Source organism: Stegostoma tigrinum, chromosome 15, assembly GCF_030684315.1.
Source record: "Stegostoma tigrinum isolate sSteTig4 chromosome 15, sSteTig4.hap1, whole genome shotgun sequence".
Taxonomy (NCBI): Eukaryota; Metazoa; Chordata; class Chondrichthyes; order Orectolobiformes; family Stegostomatidae; genus Stegostoma; species Stegostoma tigrinum.
Window position 1 is genome coordinate 41,367,651 of NC_081368.1, and position 13,727 is coordinate 41,381,377.

At 40.4% G+C, this 13,727-nt stretch overlaps 1 protein-coding gene across 1 annotated transcript in view; it reads right to left on the reverse strand.

Moving 5' to 3' along the window:
* frmpd3 (FERM and PDZ domain containing 3) overlaps window positions 1-13,727 on the reverse strand; it is a 488,844-nt gene that overhangs the window by 74,117 nt on the left and 401,000 nt on the right. Inside the window, exons 11-12 of the mRNA XM_059651432.1 lie at window positions 10,175-10,311; window positions 4,165-4,291 (exon numbers count right to left, since the gene is read on the reverse strand). Coding sequence (XP_059507415.1) covers window positions 4,165-4,291; window positions 10,175-10,311 — 264 coding nt within the window. The remainder of the gene's footprint in view (window positions 1-4,164; window positions 4,292-10,174; window positions 10,312-13,727) is intronic.

Sequence of the window (13,727 nt, forward strand, 5' to 3'; positions counted from 1 at the left end):
CCCCACACTTCCTCTCTCACCCCTATCCCAGGCCCCAAGATGACATTCCACATTAAGCAGAGGTTCACCTGCACATCTACCAATGTGGTATACTGCATCCACTGTACCCGGTGTGGCTTCCTCTACATTGGGGAAACCAAGCGGAGGCTTGGAGACCGCTTTGCAGAACACCTCCGCTCAGTTCGCAACAAACAACTGCACTTCCCAGTCGCAAACCATTTCCACTCCCCCTCCCATTCTTTAGATGACATGTCCATCATGGGCCTCCTGCAGTGCCACAATGATGCCACCCGAAGGTTGCAGGAACAGCAACTCATATTCCGCCTGGGAACCCTGCAGCCTAATGGTATCAATGTGGACTTCACCAGTTTCAAAATCTCCCCTTCCCCAACTGCATCCCCAAACCAGCCCAGTTTGTCCCACTGCACCACACAACCAGCCCAGCTCTTTCCCCCCAACCACTGCATCCCAAAACCAGCCCAGCCTGTCTCTGCCTCCCTAACCTGTTCTTCCTCTCACCCATCCCTTCCTCCCACCCCAAGCCGCACCCCCATCTACCTACTAACCTCATCCCACCTCCTTGACCTGTCTGTCTTCCCTGGACTGACCTATCCCCTCCCTACCTCCCCACCTACACTCTCTCCACCTATCTTCTTTACTCTCCATCTTCGGTCCGCCTCCCCCTCTCTCCCTATTTATTTCAGAACCCTCACCCCATCCCCCTCTCTGATGAAGGTTCTAGGCCCGAAACGTCAGCTTTTGTGCTCCTGAGATGCTGCTTGGCCTGCTGTGTTCATCCAGCCTCACATTTTGTTATCTTGGAATTCTCCAGCGTCTGCAGTTCCCATTATCTCTCCCCTGGGTGAATGTTCTTTGAGCTAGCTGCCCGCTCACCGACTGTGTCAGCCTTCAGCTGCTACCCTGGACCCCTCATAACCACCACTCTCGGCCTGCTCCCATACTGTTCTTCACCAATATCACCTGCAGCCCGAGACCCCTCATGACTGCTTCCCTTAACGTCACCTCCAGAATTCTGCGCTATTTTCAGAGTCTGGCAACATCCTTTCTCCCCTCATACAGTTTGCGGCCCGAATCGAGTCCTCGTTGCCAGTTGTTCTATTTCTGGTTGTAGTGAACCACAACACATGAGGTGGATGGAGGTTAAACTTGAATATTTTGTTGTGCATCCTGTCAGCTCCACGATCAGTCCCAAGCTCTCTCCTCTGGGTCACCTGACCTGTATCTCTTAAAGTGGCAACACGCACTCAGTGACATACTTAATACTGAAATGCTCACGGCAAGGTCACAAGTATGATAGACACAATCTGGACAGATGACTAGATTATCTTTTTTGCTGATGTTGGCTTCTAAATACTGCCAGGAAACCAGGAGAACTTTCCTGCTTTACTTCAGACTTAGATTGATCTAAGAGATAGAAAGCAGAATCTCAATTTAGCTCCTCATCCAAAACAGCGTCTCCTAAACACAGCAATCCCTCCAAACTGCACTGAAATTATAGAATGCCTACAAATGCAGAAAGAGGCTATTTGGCCTTTTGAGTCTGCACTGAATCCCCCCTCACGAGTATCCCGCTCAGATTCTCCCACCAGCAACGTAACCCCACATTTACTCTGGCTAATCCACCTAGCCTGCACACTATGAGCAATTTAGCACAGCCTATTCATCTACCCTGCATATCTTTAGACTGCGAGATGATAATGGAGCACTTGGAGGAAACTTATGCATATATGGGGAGAATGTGCAAACTCTACACAGACAGTTGTCCAAGACTGGAGTTGAACCCGTGGCCCTGATGCAGTGCTAACCGCTGAGCCACTGCACCACCGAAAAATGTTTGTTCAATGACCAACTCAGCATCAGATTGGTGCTGGAACACAAATCTTTTAAGTCGGAGGCAGGAGTCTACTGCCACTAAACAAAAGCTGTTACAATATGTGTAAAGCTGCTGGGAAACAAGCTATAAACAAGTAAAGATAACAAAATGTGGAGCTGGATGAACGCAGCAGGCCAAGCAGCATCTCAGGAGCACAAAAGCTGACATTTTGGGCCTAGACCCTTCATCAGATGTCTAGGCCCGAAACGTCAGCTTTTGTGCTCCTGAGATGCTGCTTGGCCTGCAGTGTTCATCCTGCTCCACACTTTGTTATCTTGGATTCTCCAGCATCTGCTGTTCCCATTATCTCCTCTAAACAAGTAAATACGTTTTTGCTGCCAACATTAATTGGGAGCAGTTAAGAAAGACAATGATTCAAAGATACTAGTTATAAATGAACAAATCCCCAGCATTGAGAAAGGAATGTACTGTGGGGAGTCACCCCTTTGCTCTCACCTTCAAATAATGACCTCATTAAGCTGCATGGCCGCACTGCCACTTAGAGGTTCTCTGTACGCAAAGACAAATTGACATCTGGTTCTGGAGTCACTGCCGCACACAGATTTTGGAGGCAGCAAAAATTAGAGGGAATGTAACCATCAACCTCTGTCTCCCCCTTGCCTTTGTTCAACCCCACAACCCCATTCAATAAACAGTCTCGCATGAGTCCTGATTCTGGTGGCTGATAGCCATTTGACCAGCAGCTACCATTCCCTTCCTGATGGCACTGCATGAAGTTAAGGACTGATTGGGTAGGACCTCTTAAGTGGGTAGCATTCCCACTCACATGGTCTTTAGTTCTGGATAAAAATGACAAAATGTCATTTAATATAGTGGGGTTTCACATTGGAGGCAACACCAAATTTTCCAGTTGCTGAGACCCTTGACAACAAAATTAAATTTTATCCGTATATCTCACTCTGGAACCGGATACACATTAAAGTAGGAGTCCATTAAATTTTACACAGTTAATTATGTAAGGCAGCCTTACTGCATGATGGACATCTATTTTCGGTCACAAAAACAAAGTTGCTGGAAAAGCACAGCAGGTCTGGCAGCATCTGTGAAGGAGAAGACAGAGTTAACGTTTTGAGTCCGGTGATCCTTCCTCAGAACTTCAGACCCAAAACATTAACTCTGTTTTCTCCTTCAAAGATGCTGCCAGATCTGCTGAGATTTTCCAGCAACTTTGTTTTTGTTCCTGATTTACAGCATCTGCAGTTCTTTTGGTTTTGATTAACTATTTTCTGCCATATGTTTGTCAGCACGAGTGGGCTTTATCAACACACAGTATCTAAATTTGACTAATTCTCATTAGAATTAAAATATCCAATTTTTGCTGCTGATTCTTAGGAAAGAAGATGTGCCATTGTATGGGGTGCAGCACAGATGTTCCAGAATTATGGAGCAGTGTAAATCATTACATTAGAAATGAAGTATTCTCATGAATTTAGAAGGATTATCTAATCAAAATATTTGCTGGGATTTGGTAAGATTCGATGCATTAAAACTGTTTCTTCCTGGTCAGGGAATATACATTAAAAGTCTATAATCTGGAAGTTAGAGACAAATCAATTGGGAATGAAATCAAAATGCAAAATACAAAGCTATCTTTGGTTTCGGGTCAATTAATAGGGTGGCACAGTGGCTCAGTGGTTAGCACTGAAGCCTCACAGCGCCAGGGACCTGGGCTCGATTCCAGCCTCCGGTAACTGTCTGTGTGGAGTTTGCACATTCTCACCGTGTCTGCGTGGGTTTCCTCTGGGTGCTCCAGTTTCCTCCCACAGTCCCCAAAGATGTGCAGGTTAGGTGGACTGGCTATGCTAAATTGCCCGTAGTGTTCAGGGGTGTGTGGGTTATAGGGGGATGGGTCTGGGTGGGTTGCTCCAAGGGGCGGTGTGGACTTGTTGGGCTGAAGGGCCTGTTTCCACACTGCAGGAAATCTAATCTACTCTAAATAACACATTCAAAGTTGGGCATGATAGATTTTTGTTGAGTAAAGATGGCAAGTCAAGTCACAATGGACCAAAGTACTTCCACTCAGTCGATGTAGAAGACATAGTTGATTGAACAGCAATTCAGAGAGAAACTTTTGCCCAGTCTGCTCTCCCAAGTTAGCATTTCTATGCATCCATTGCACACCTATTCTCCTGCCACACAGGAATCCTGGGTAGACCCTTTGATTTTGAATGCAAACATCCAATAAAGCTAACATAACATATTGTCTTCTTTTGAGAATCCTGCTAAGGTATAGCTTTTATTTGTTTTACCTTTTTGCCTGAAGGACCTGGGGCTTGAGTTGCTTTGAGATGATGCGCAAGGATTTTCCGTTTGTGCTTTTCTTTTATGTACAGCAGAAGAGATGATGGTAAGAACATCTCTAGGCCCCATTCCTTCCTAAAAGATTTAACAAGAAAAATACTGAAGTTTTGCATTCGTCATAGGTGAAGAAATAAAGAAATAGGATCTAAAAAATGGCAAGCAACTTTTTTCTACAGGGGCAACAATGGAGTGGTGTGAACAAAAACACAAGTTTTTGTATACCAAGACTTTGTGCCTTCATATTATTCCGTTCATGTATTTTGAAAATTGTCGCTTTCCATCGTTGGCGGAGCACGATTGTGAGGACATGCTTAGGGCTGTTCACAGCAAATCAGTACAAAGGAATAAAAAATACAGAGCTAATATACAGAAACACAGAAGACAGGAGCAGTAGGAGGCCATTCGGCCCTTCAATTCTACTCTGCCATTCTTCACGATCACGCCTGATTGTTCAACTCAATAGCCTAATCCTGCTTTCTCCAAATAACCTTTGATCCCATTTTCCCCAAGTCACCTCTTGAATACATTCAATGTTTTGGCATCAGTTACTTCTAATGGTAATGAATTCCACAGGCTCAGCACTCTTCTGGTGAAGAAATGTCTCCTCATCTCCGTCCTAAATCGTCTACTCTGAATCCTCATACTGTGACCCCCGGTTCTGGACACACCCACCATTGGGAACATCTTAACTGCTTTGTTTGTAAAGTCTTCCTTTCTCTCATGTCTTGGGACATGAAAATAAAATGACATTCTTAGTCTTTCTGGAATGTTATTTGGGTGGGTGCAGAGAGTGTTTAGATAGAATTCAAAAAATCCATTCCCTGTTCTTCTTGCTGCTCATTACAACTTTTGACCCATGTTGTTGCCAACAGATAATTTGCCCACTTGCAAACACAAAAGTGATTCTTTATGGCTTATTTACAGCACTAACATAATTAGCAAAACCAACTGCAAAGGATATCATTGGGTTTTGTGAGCTCAACGTCATTAAGACCAGAAGCAATCAAAAATGAATAGGCTTGAGTTTTAATATTACAATTGATTGCAAAGTAAAATAAACACCATTTTTAAAGCAAAAGTAAAATATTGTGAATGATGGAAATCTGAAATAAGAACAAAGTACTGGTGAAATTCAGAAGGTCTGGCAGCATGTATGGAGTTAATATTTTGAGTCCAATATGACTCTTCTTTGGAACTGAGGAGAGAGGTGGCAAAATAATGTGTTTTCCTTTGTAGATAAAATGGTCAGGAGAAGTGGAACAAAACAACAAAGAAACAAGACACTGCTGGAGGATGGGAGGGGGTAAAGACAAGGGAAGCAATATGGAGAACAGATTCCAAGGATTGAAGCTGTTGAACTTAATGTTCAGTACAGAGGCTGTAAAGTGTCCAAACAGAAAATGATGTGCTGTTCTTACAGTTTGCATTGGACTTGACTGAAGCATTATATCAGACTTCGGAGAGAAATGTGAGCATGAGTGTGCCGCAGAAAAGAGGAAGGAGTGATTTTAATTATTTTACTATTCTTTTATGTCATGTCCATAATAGATACGGGTTTTTAATTTCCTTTCTTATTTTCTTTTCCCATTTAAAAATAGGTGATGCTGTGCTTTTCCCAAACCTTGTTCACCAAATCCAGTTTAAAAAGAGTTCACATCAATTTTTTTAACGTTAAAACAAAGTGGGTTGATGAATACTTGAACCATTTGCAACAGGTATTCACATAAACTCGTGTCCAAAGATGAAAGCAAGAGAAAGGAAAGAAGTTACAAATTATTTAAAATCAAAGATGCTGGCATTAATGTATGTGAAATAGCAGCCAGAAATTTTATTAGTTTTACTTGGCTGTGTGCAGAAGTTCCTGGAGCTCAGATGTAGTCAAACTGCAGGTGAAGATGCAATTGTTGTAAACTGGGAAGTGGTTCACTTTGCAGGTGAAAACAAAAGAGTTCCATTCAGAAATCAGGCCTTTAAGAATGACTGAGATCAGAGGCAGACAGTAGCTAAGATTTGACCTGTTTATGATATGCTCTGTTCTGGTGTTACAATCAGATTGATGAAAGAAGTCAAAGATGTGTAATTAAAGCTGTTTAAAACCCAGCATTTTCGATGAGGACTGGCATGTCATGTTGAGCCACTTTGGTTAACAATGTGGATTTGATATAAAAAATCATCATCAAAACCTATTATGTTGTCTCGTTGTTATCACCATCTCTAACACAATGTGTTTCAATTTATTTTATTTGTTCTGAGGCTGGCTGGTGTAAATATCTATGTTTTCTATGTATTGGCTTGGCTGAAATGTCTATACAATGCAAGGTCTGTGACATTCCAGGAGGATAATGAAAGCTTTTGTCTCCTTGTAACTACAGATAAGAACTTTCCAGAAATTGGGGTCAACCGGCATCATGTGATTAATGATAACCATGTTGTTAGCCCAGCAAAGTGATCATTTGAACAAGATAATTTAAAAAACATTCGAATTACCCTCTTCCTGAGTATTAACAGAGCAAGCTTGTGTATTAAAATGGCAAGTGACTGGAAGGTAGTAGACTAAGTGGACATGTTCAGTGCACCGAAAGAAAAATAGGGAAGTATTGCCCATGGTATCTTCTCATACAATTGCATCAAGTGTAACGTTTACCCTTTCACATCCTCCCTCCTCATTCTTCAAGACCTCAGTGATTTAATCGTACATCTTTCAATCTATTCTATTGCATTTGCTGTTCTCATTGTAGTCTTCTCTATACTTGGGAGTCCAATACAGACCGGTGACTGCTTTGTGGAACACCTTCACTCAGTCCACAAGCGTAACTCTGATTTTTCAGAAACTCAAAACAAAAAATGCCTTGACCTTCCAGTGCCATTTTAATGTACCATTCATGCTAACATTTCTCTCTCAGGTCTGTTGCAGTGTTCAGCAGAATGAAGCCTAACACAAAGTTAAGGCACATTCATGCATTTAGGACACAACTTTAAGTTCAACAAAGTCAGACCATGAATTTTTCCCTCTATTTTGATTCCCCTAACTCACCACCCATGCTCACCATGTCTATTTTTTATTTGGTTTTCGTTCCAGCAGAGCTGACCTATTTTCTGTCATTAATACCTAGTATCAATGCCTACGTTACTTCTCCCCAACCATTACTGCCCTTTTGCTTTTGCCTTGTAACATCTGTGATCTCTAATCTCACTCACCCACGAGATCTTTCTCTGACTTTCTCCTCTTTATCTTTATCCACTGTATAAAATCCATCACTTCTTCACCTTTCTCTTCAGTTCTTAAGAAGAGTTATATTCTGCCATAGAAACATTAACTCTCCTTCTCTCTCCAAAAATGCTGCCAGAGTTGCTGATTTCTCCAGCAGTTTCTGCTTTAATTACTATTTGTTTAAATATATTTCGTCGATTACAATGACAATATGGTAAGGACTGTTACAGCTTTTCATCCTGCAACTTAAACCATGTGCTCTAGTCACAGTGCTAATGGTGCAGATATGCACCTGACCTATGCAAACAAATTGATCCACATTCGGCAAAGTGGGTATTTGGTTCCATTTCAGAAACAACCGCAAGTGTCATTAATGGAATTTTGACCACATGATGCTGCTGTTGTAATGAAAAACATGCAAGTTCCATTAGATTACTGTTTAATATCTCCATGTGCTTTGAAATAGCTTGAGACTGATCATTTAGTGATGATTAAGGCATATTCTGTTGTCTGATGAAATTCTTCAAAGTTTGAAAGTACATAGTTGATACGTCTAAAATACATTACACTACATTTAGAAACAAAGCTTTTTATTAAGATTCATAACAAATAGAATTGTTGATCCCAATAAAGTTAATTTCAGAAACATGTTTCTTACGAGAGAGGACAAGTCGCAGACCTGATAACTCTGGGTAGATTGGAGACAATCACTGCAAATATATTTCCACCTGTAAAATACTCATTCAGGATATACTCATACTTTCCAACAAGTGAACATTGAAATTATAATGCTTCCGCTGAAGAGAGAGAAGCGTTGACTTTAACACTCAGCCTGCCGGAATTAGAAAGTTGTTGAACTTCTTATCATATTTTTTGATATGTTGGTGTTTTTATAAGCCAGCATGACCCATCGATCAATGCAACCAGGGGTCCTACTGGGTGAAGTTTTATCTGCAGATTTCTTTTCAGTTTATCCTGGTGGTCACAAGGAAGAGAATTGATCTAAATGATTTTGTTGGTTTTGTGTTCCTCCAGGATTCCCAAGAATGGACTGTTGTTAGTCTTGCATTTCCATATTGCTGTGCCCCACTATCCCTTCCCTTCAATTCACAATGTCAACTTTCGGCCGTGTGCTCATTTCATGGGTCAGGAAACTGGATGGCTGAGAATTATGACAGCAGGAGGTTCTGTTTTGGTAACTGGCATGTAGTAACCTTCCACTAAGGCAAGTCGGGAAAGCTGGAAAATTTCCTAACACAACCTTGTCGCAAAATTCTGGGCCACAGGCACTCTTCTTACTCCTTACTCAGCCTTCAGTGCAAACTACTTTTCACAGCAAGCTAAAGGATTTATCTTATTAGATTCCTCAGTTGTCCCATGCTCAGCGACATAAATTTTACCGACTAAACTGTCAATCAGATCACTTACTCAACATTTCGCAGATTTATTTTCTGATTGGTCCTTTACTGGAAGTGGGGTTGGCACAGAAGGGGCAGCATGTGTATTTCTGAGAGGGTACTAGGAGGAGTGGATCTCCTTTTTGTTTGAGTGCAACACTGCCCTAGTAGTTTACAAGATTGTTATGGAGTGCTTTTTCTCCTCCATCAATGCATACTAATCTGTTTACCTATCTGTTGAAAGCAGTACAGTTTCCCCTTTACTGTCACTTCATGATAGAATCATTCTCCTATTCTGTGTTTCATATTGACATGTTTCTTTCTGTGTCCATTTAATTAAAGCTGTTACTCTCTTCTGCTTTGGTGCCACTTCTACCTCCAATCTGATGTTATTTTGAGGAGTTTAATGGTATCACTGGAAGTTTTTGATTTTGCCAAACCATGCAAGGAATTCTGCCATAGTGACCAGGTTCACACACCTAGATCAGCAGCACAGAGGAGCTGGGAGGTAAATTGAGGGGCAGGGCCGAAGGCAATGTGACGCAGAGTGATTACTAGAAATAAGATTGATGTTTGTTCCTGAACACAGATAAAGAAATGATAGCCACAATGTGCTGATTTCTCATTCAGGCTATCTCCTCCCTTCTTGCTAACAATTCTGATATGTTAGATATGCAATTATATATGGAAAATCTCAGATAAACTTTTCATTTTTTTGTCTACGACTGCTGAAGGCAAGTTGCCTTGGCAAAAATCTCCATGAACCAGTTTGTATCCAGCTACTCCATGTTACTCGTAGAATTTTCCAACACAGAAACAACTGACTGTCACCAGGGGTTCCTTTTGGGTCAAACACTACCTTGACCACTTTCCCTTGCCCTCTGGATTTTGAGCAGGCTACACTTTGTGATCTAACTCCTTACAACGTGTTAATGACAACTTTAACCCTCAGACTGAGTGCTTTCTCATCGAATTTTTTTGAGGATCTGTGGATTTGTTTCATTCATATATAGATATTTGACTTTTGGGTTCTTTTGCTTGTCCTGCATTAGAAAAGTATCTTATTTCAATGCCCTATCACCCAATGTTGCACTGTGAAGCTTAGAAAAGAAACTTGCCTTTTATGTCTTTATTACGAATTATATTGAATATTCTGCTTCCTGCAAATTCTAGAAGATGTTATTGTAAAATCTTGGTCATCTTCAAGATGTTAAAATAAACCTTTGATAAACAATAATCAAAATGTCCAAAGCCAATTTAAGCTAAAGGATTTATCTTATTAGATTCCTCAGTTGTCCCATGCTCAGCGACATAAATTTTACCGACTAAACTGTCAATCAGATCACTTACTCAACATTTCGCAGATTTATTTTCTGATTGGTCCTTGCATTGGAGACGGTGATGTAGATATGCAGTGCAGTCAGTTGGAGCATTACATCATCTGATAGATCACCACTGAATCGTTCTTTCATCACATCGCTGCAGCTCTACGGAAGGAAAACAATGATTCTTGAGATAAAACAGTAATTATTAAGCAGAGTGGAGCTTCATAGATTTACACATTCATCAGGTTCCCAGTTTTGGTGATGTGTCAAGTTGAAGCCACAATCAGAACAGTCATGATCTTATTTAATTTAGTTGTGGGCTGAGGGGCAATCGGCCTACTCTTGCTCCTAAATTGCATGCTTGTATGGTTATTCTTGTTCCTCTTTATGAAAATATTGAGTCTTCTGGATATGGTTGCATTATGGTACCTTTCCCAAGTAGGCATTTCTCAAATATAAATCCAGATAGTGAGTCTTGCCTGGCTACCTGCCGGGGAAGGCATTTCAGTCATATCAGGGTTCACAAATGCACACCAGCTGTAAATGAACAATAAATAGGGGCAGGAACTTGAGCTTTTTTTTCTATCACTAATCTGTGATGTTGAAGTGAGCCACAGCAAATTATATCACTGATGCAGCTGAAGTTGCCCAACTCAGCACCGTACAGTTTAAACATGGGAGATTTCCTGATTTGCAAAGTGTGCTTTTCCCCATTCACGTCATTGAAGGACCATTGCAATGAGCCTTTTATACCAATCATTTGACATCATCGCTTTTCAGAACATGTTCAGCTGTATGACTACATTTGGTGCCATAAACATCATGCTATATATGCTATTTGTCATACAGTCACTGAGATGCTTCTTTCTTCATGCCCACTGTAGCCAAATTCTAGAGGAAAGCACCTCCTGGTTCCCTTTAATGATCTATCTAAACATCGTGAGAGGTATTCTTTGAGTCTTCCTTTCCAATGAGCTGTCTGGAAATGGCCAGTAGTTGTTCACAGCTTGCTGACTTGATGAAAATAAAGCTCAACTCCTAATATCGCATGCATATTGGTGCTACCCAAGGCACAGGGATCATTCCTATATGTCTGTTTTTGCCTATGCTTAAGTTTCCAGATACCAATGTGTAAGGTCACAATGAACGCTGCCACATGTTGGATGGTTGCTATTTATTTCGAGAGGACTAGAATATAAAAGCAAGGATATACTTCTGAGGCTTTATAAGGCTCTGGTCAGATCACATTTAGAATGAAACACAATGTGGGAAATTGTGAGATAATGCACTTTGCTGAGAAGAATAGAGACGTAGACTACTTTCTAAATGGGGAGAAAATTCAGAAATGTGAAGTGCAAAGGCAATGCAAAGTGTGAGTCCTAGTCAAGGATTCTCTTAAGGTAAACCTGCAGGTTGAGTTGGTTGTTAGAAAGACAAATACAATGTTGGCATTTAGTTTGAGAGGACTAGAATATAAAATCAGGGATGTACTTCCAAGGCTTTGTGAGGGTCTGATCAGACCACATTTAAAATACTGTGAGCGTGTTTGGGCCCCGTATCTTAGGAAGGATATACTGGCCCTGGAATAGGTCCAAAGGAGGTTCATGAGATTGATCCCAGGAGTGAAAGGCTTAACATATATAAGGAATGTTTGAGGACTCTGGGTCTATACACAATTTCATCTCGAAAGATGAGGGAGAGCTAATTGAAACTTACAGAATATTGAAAGGCCTTGATAGAGTGGATGTTAGTCGGCGAGACTAGGAACTGAGGGCACAGCCTTAGAGTGAAGGGAAGACATTTTAGAAAGGAGATAAGGAGAAATTTCTTCAGTCAGAGAGTGGTGAATCTATGGAATTCATTGCTATTTAGGGCTGTGCAGACTAGGTCATTGAGTATGTTTAAGACAAAGAGAGAAAGGCTCTTGATTGTTAAAGAGAGCAAAGGCTATGGGGAGAAAGCGGGAGAATGGGGTTGAGAAACTTATCAGTCATGATTGAATGATGGAGCAGAATCGATGGGTCACATGGCCTAATTTTTGCTCCTATGTCTTATGGTCCTACCTGTGGAGGAGTTACCTCTGCATGACTCACTTCCTTAAAGAAGTGAAAATTTGATTTGGGCGCATAGCTACTGTTGAGCACATTTCAGGACATGAATGAATGACTTTGGGTTAGAAAATTGTTTTAGGTTAAAAATAGTCAATTACTATTTGTTTCTGTGGAGCAATTTCAGAAGTTTTATGTTTTAGCATTTAATTGGGAAAACAGAAAGCTATTTACTCTCAAGCAGACATGCAAGTATTATCCTAGAATCATTATTTTAAGAAATCTTAATCATTAAGATAGCAAATAAAACTATATTAATATATTAGCTTTCAGATGTTAATACAATACAACATTGATTTCAAGAGATTTCCAAGAAAAATAAAGATTTACAATTCATCCACAAAATTTACTCTACCAATCAAATATCGATAAATTGTAGCATTTCCAAAATTTAAAGAATGGTATGTTGTAAATATGGAGGCAGTTCACTCAGTTGGCAAGATTATTTAAAGAAATGTCAAGAATGTGAGTTCAATTCCTGGTCCAGCTGCTGTAGTCATAGGGTCTACCTCCTTGCCCCCTTCTTGAGAATGAAGGAAGCGGCAAACCATTACAAATTAAAAAAACTACCACTGCCACAATGTGATACAAGATAAAGTGCCAAGGACCTGCTTTTGGACAGACCACACATATATACTGCCAATGTAGACCAATCTCCTAGAAATTCTTCTTATTGTATAAGTTGTATTATTCAGGCTGGGAAGAGATGCATCATGATATTGATGTAATTGTCATTTCTGTAATAAAAGGTAGAATGGTCTTTGCTATGGTCGATAATTAGTTAATTTAGATAACTACTTTTTGAGGCACTTGAGAAGGAATTGCTTTATTAGAGGGCAAGAGATACTGATGCAATGAAAATGAGTGAACCTATCAATGTAGTTTACCTGTTTAGTGTTTTACTGTAAGGAATTGTAAAACAGGATGTTATATTCATGTAAAATTGGAAAGGTAGTTACTCAATATAGGAGCTGAGTGTGGCAGTAAATGCATTGATTATTCACAAATTCAATATGCGCTGTAAAAATATTATGTATTCGAGTGCAGTAACCCTGATCAATGGAGCATGAACAGATAACTCAAAAATGCAGCTCTCATGCAGCCTCATTGTGACTATCTGCTTTTTATCACTAAAGTGTGAAATGTTTAGGAAAAAGGATTTCTTCTCTTTGTAAAACTATCTCCAAGTACCTATTAAATACAGTCGTCATTACCTGAAGAAGAAAGTAAGATCTCCTTCAAGTCAATATTCAAGCAAATAAATGTGCCCATTCAGATCAGAATGTCATACAAGTGAGCTACATTAGTTTCTAGCTGTCACTGTTTTAGTGCCTAAGACTATATGTCAGAATTTATTATTAAAACTAAATGCAGACCAGAACCTCTCTCTAGCAATGCTTCTTTAAATTCTGCTGCAAATATTTTGTACTGTAGGTAGAATTCATGCCAAAGCAGAAATTCATACCTGCA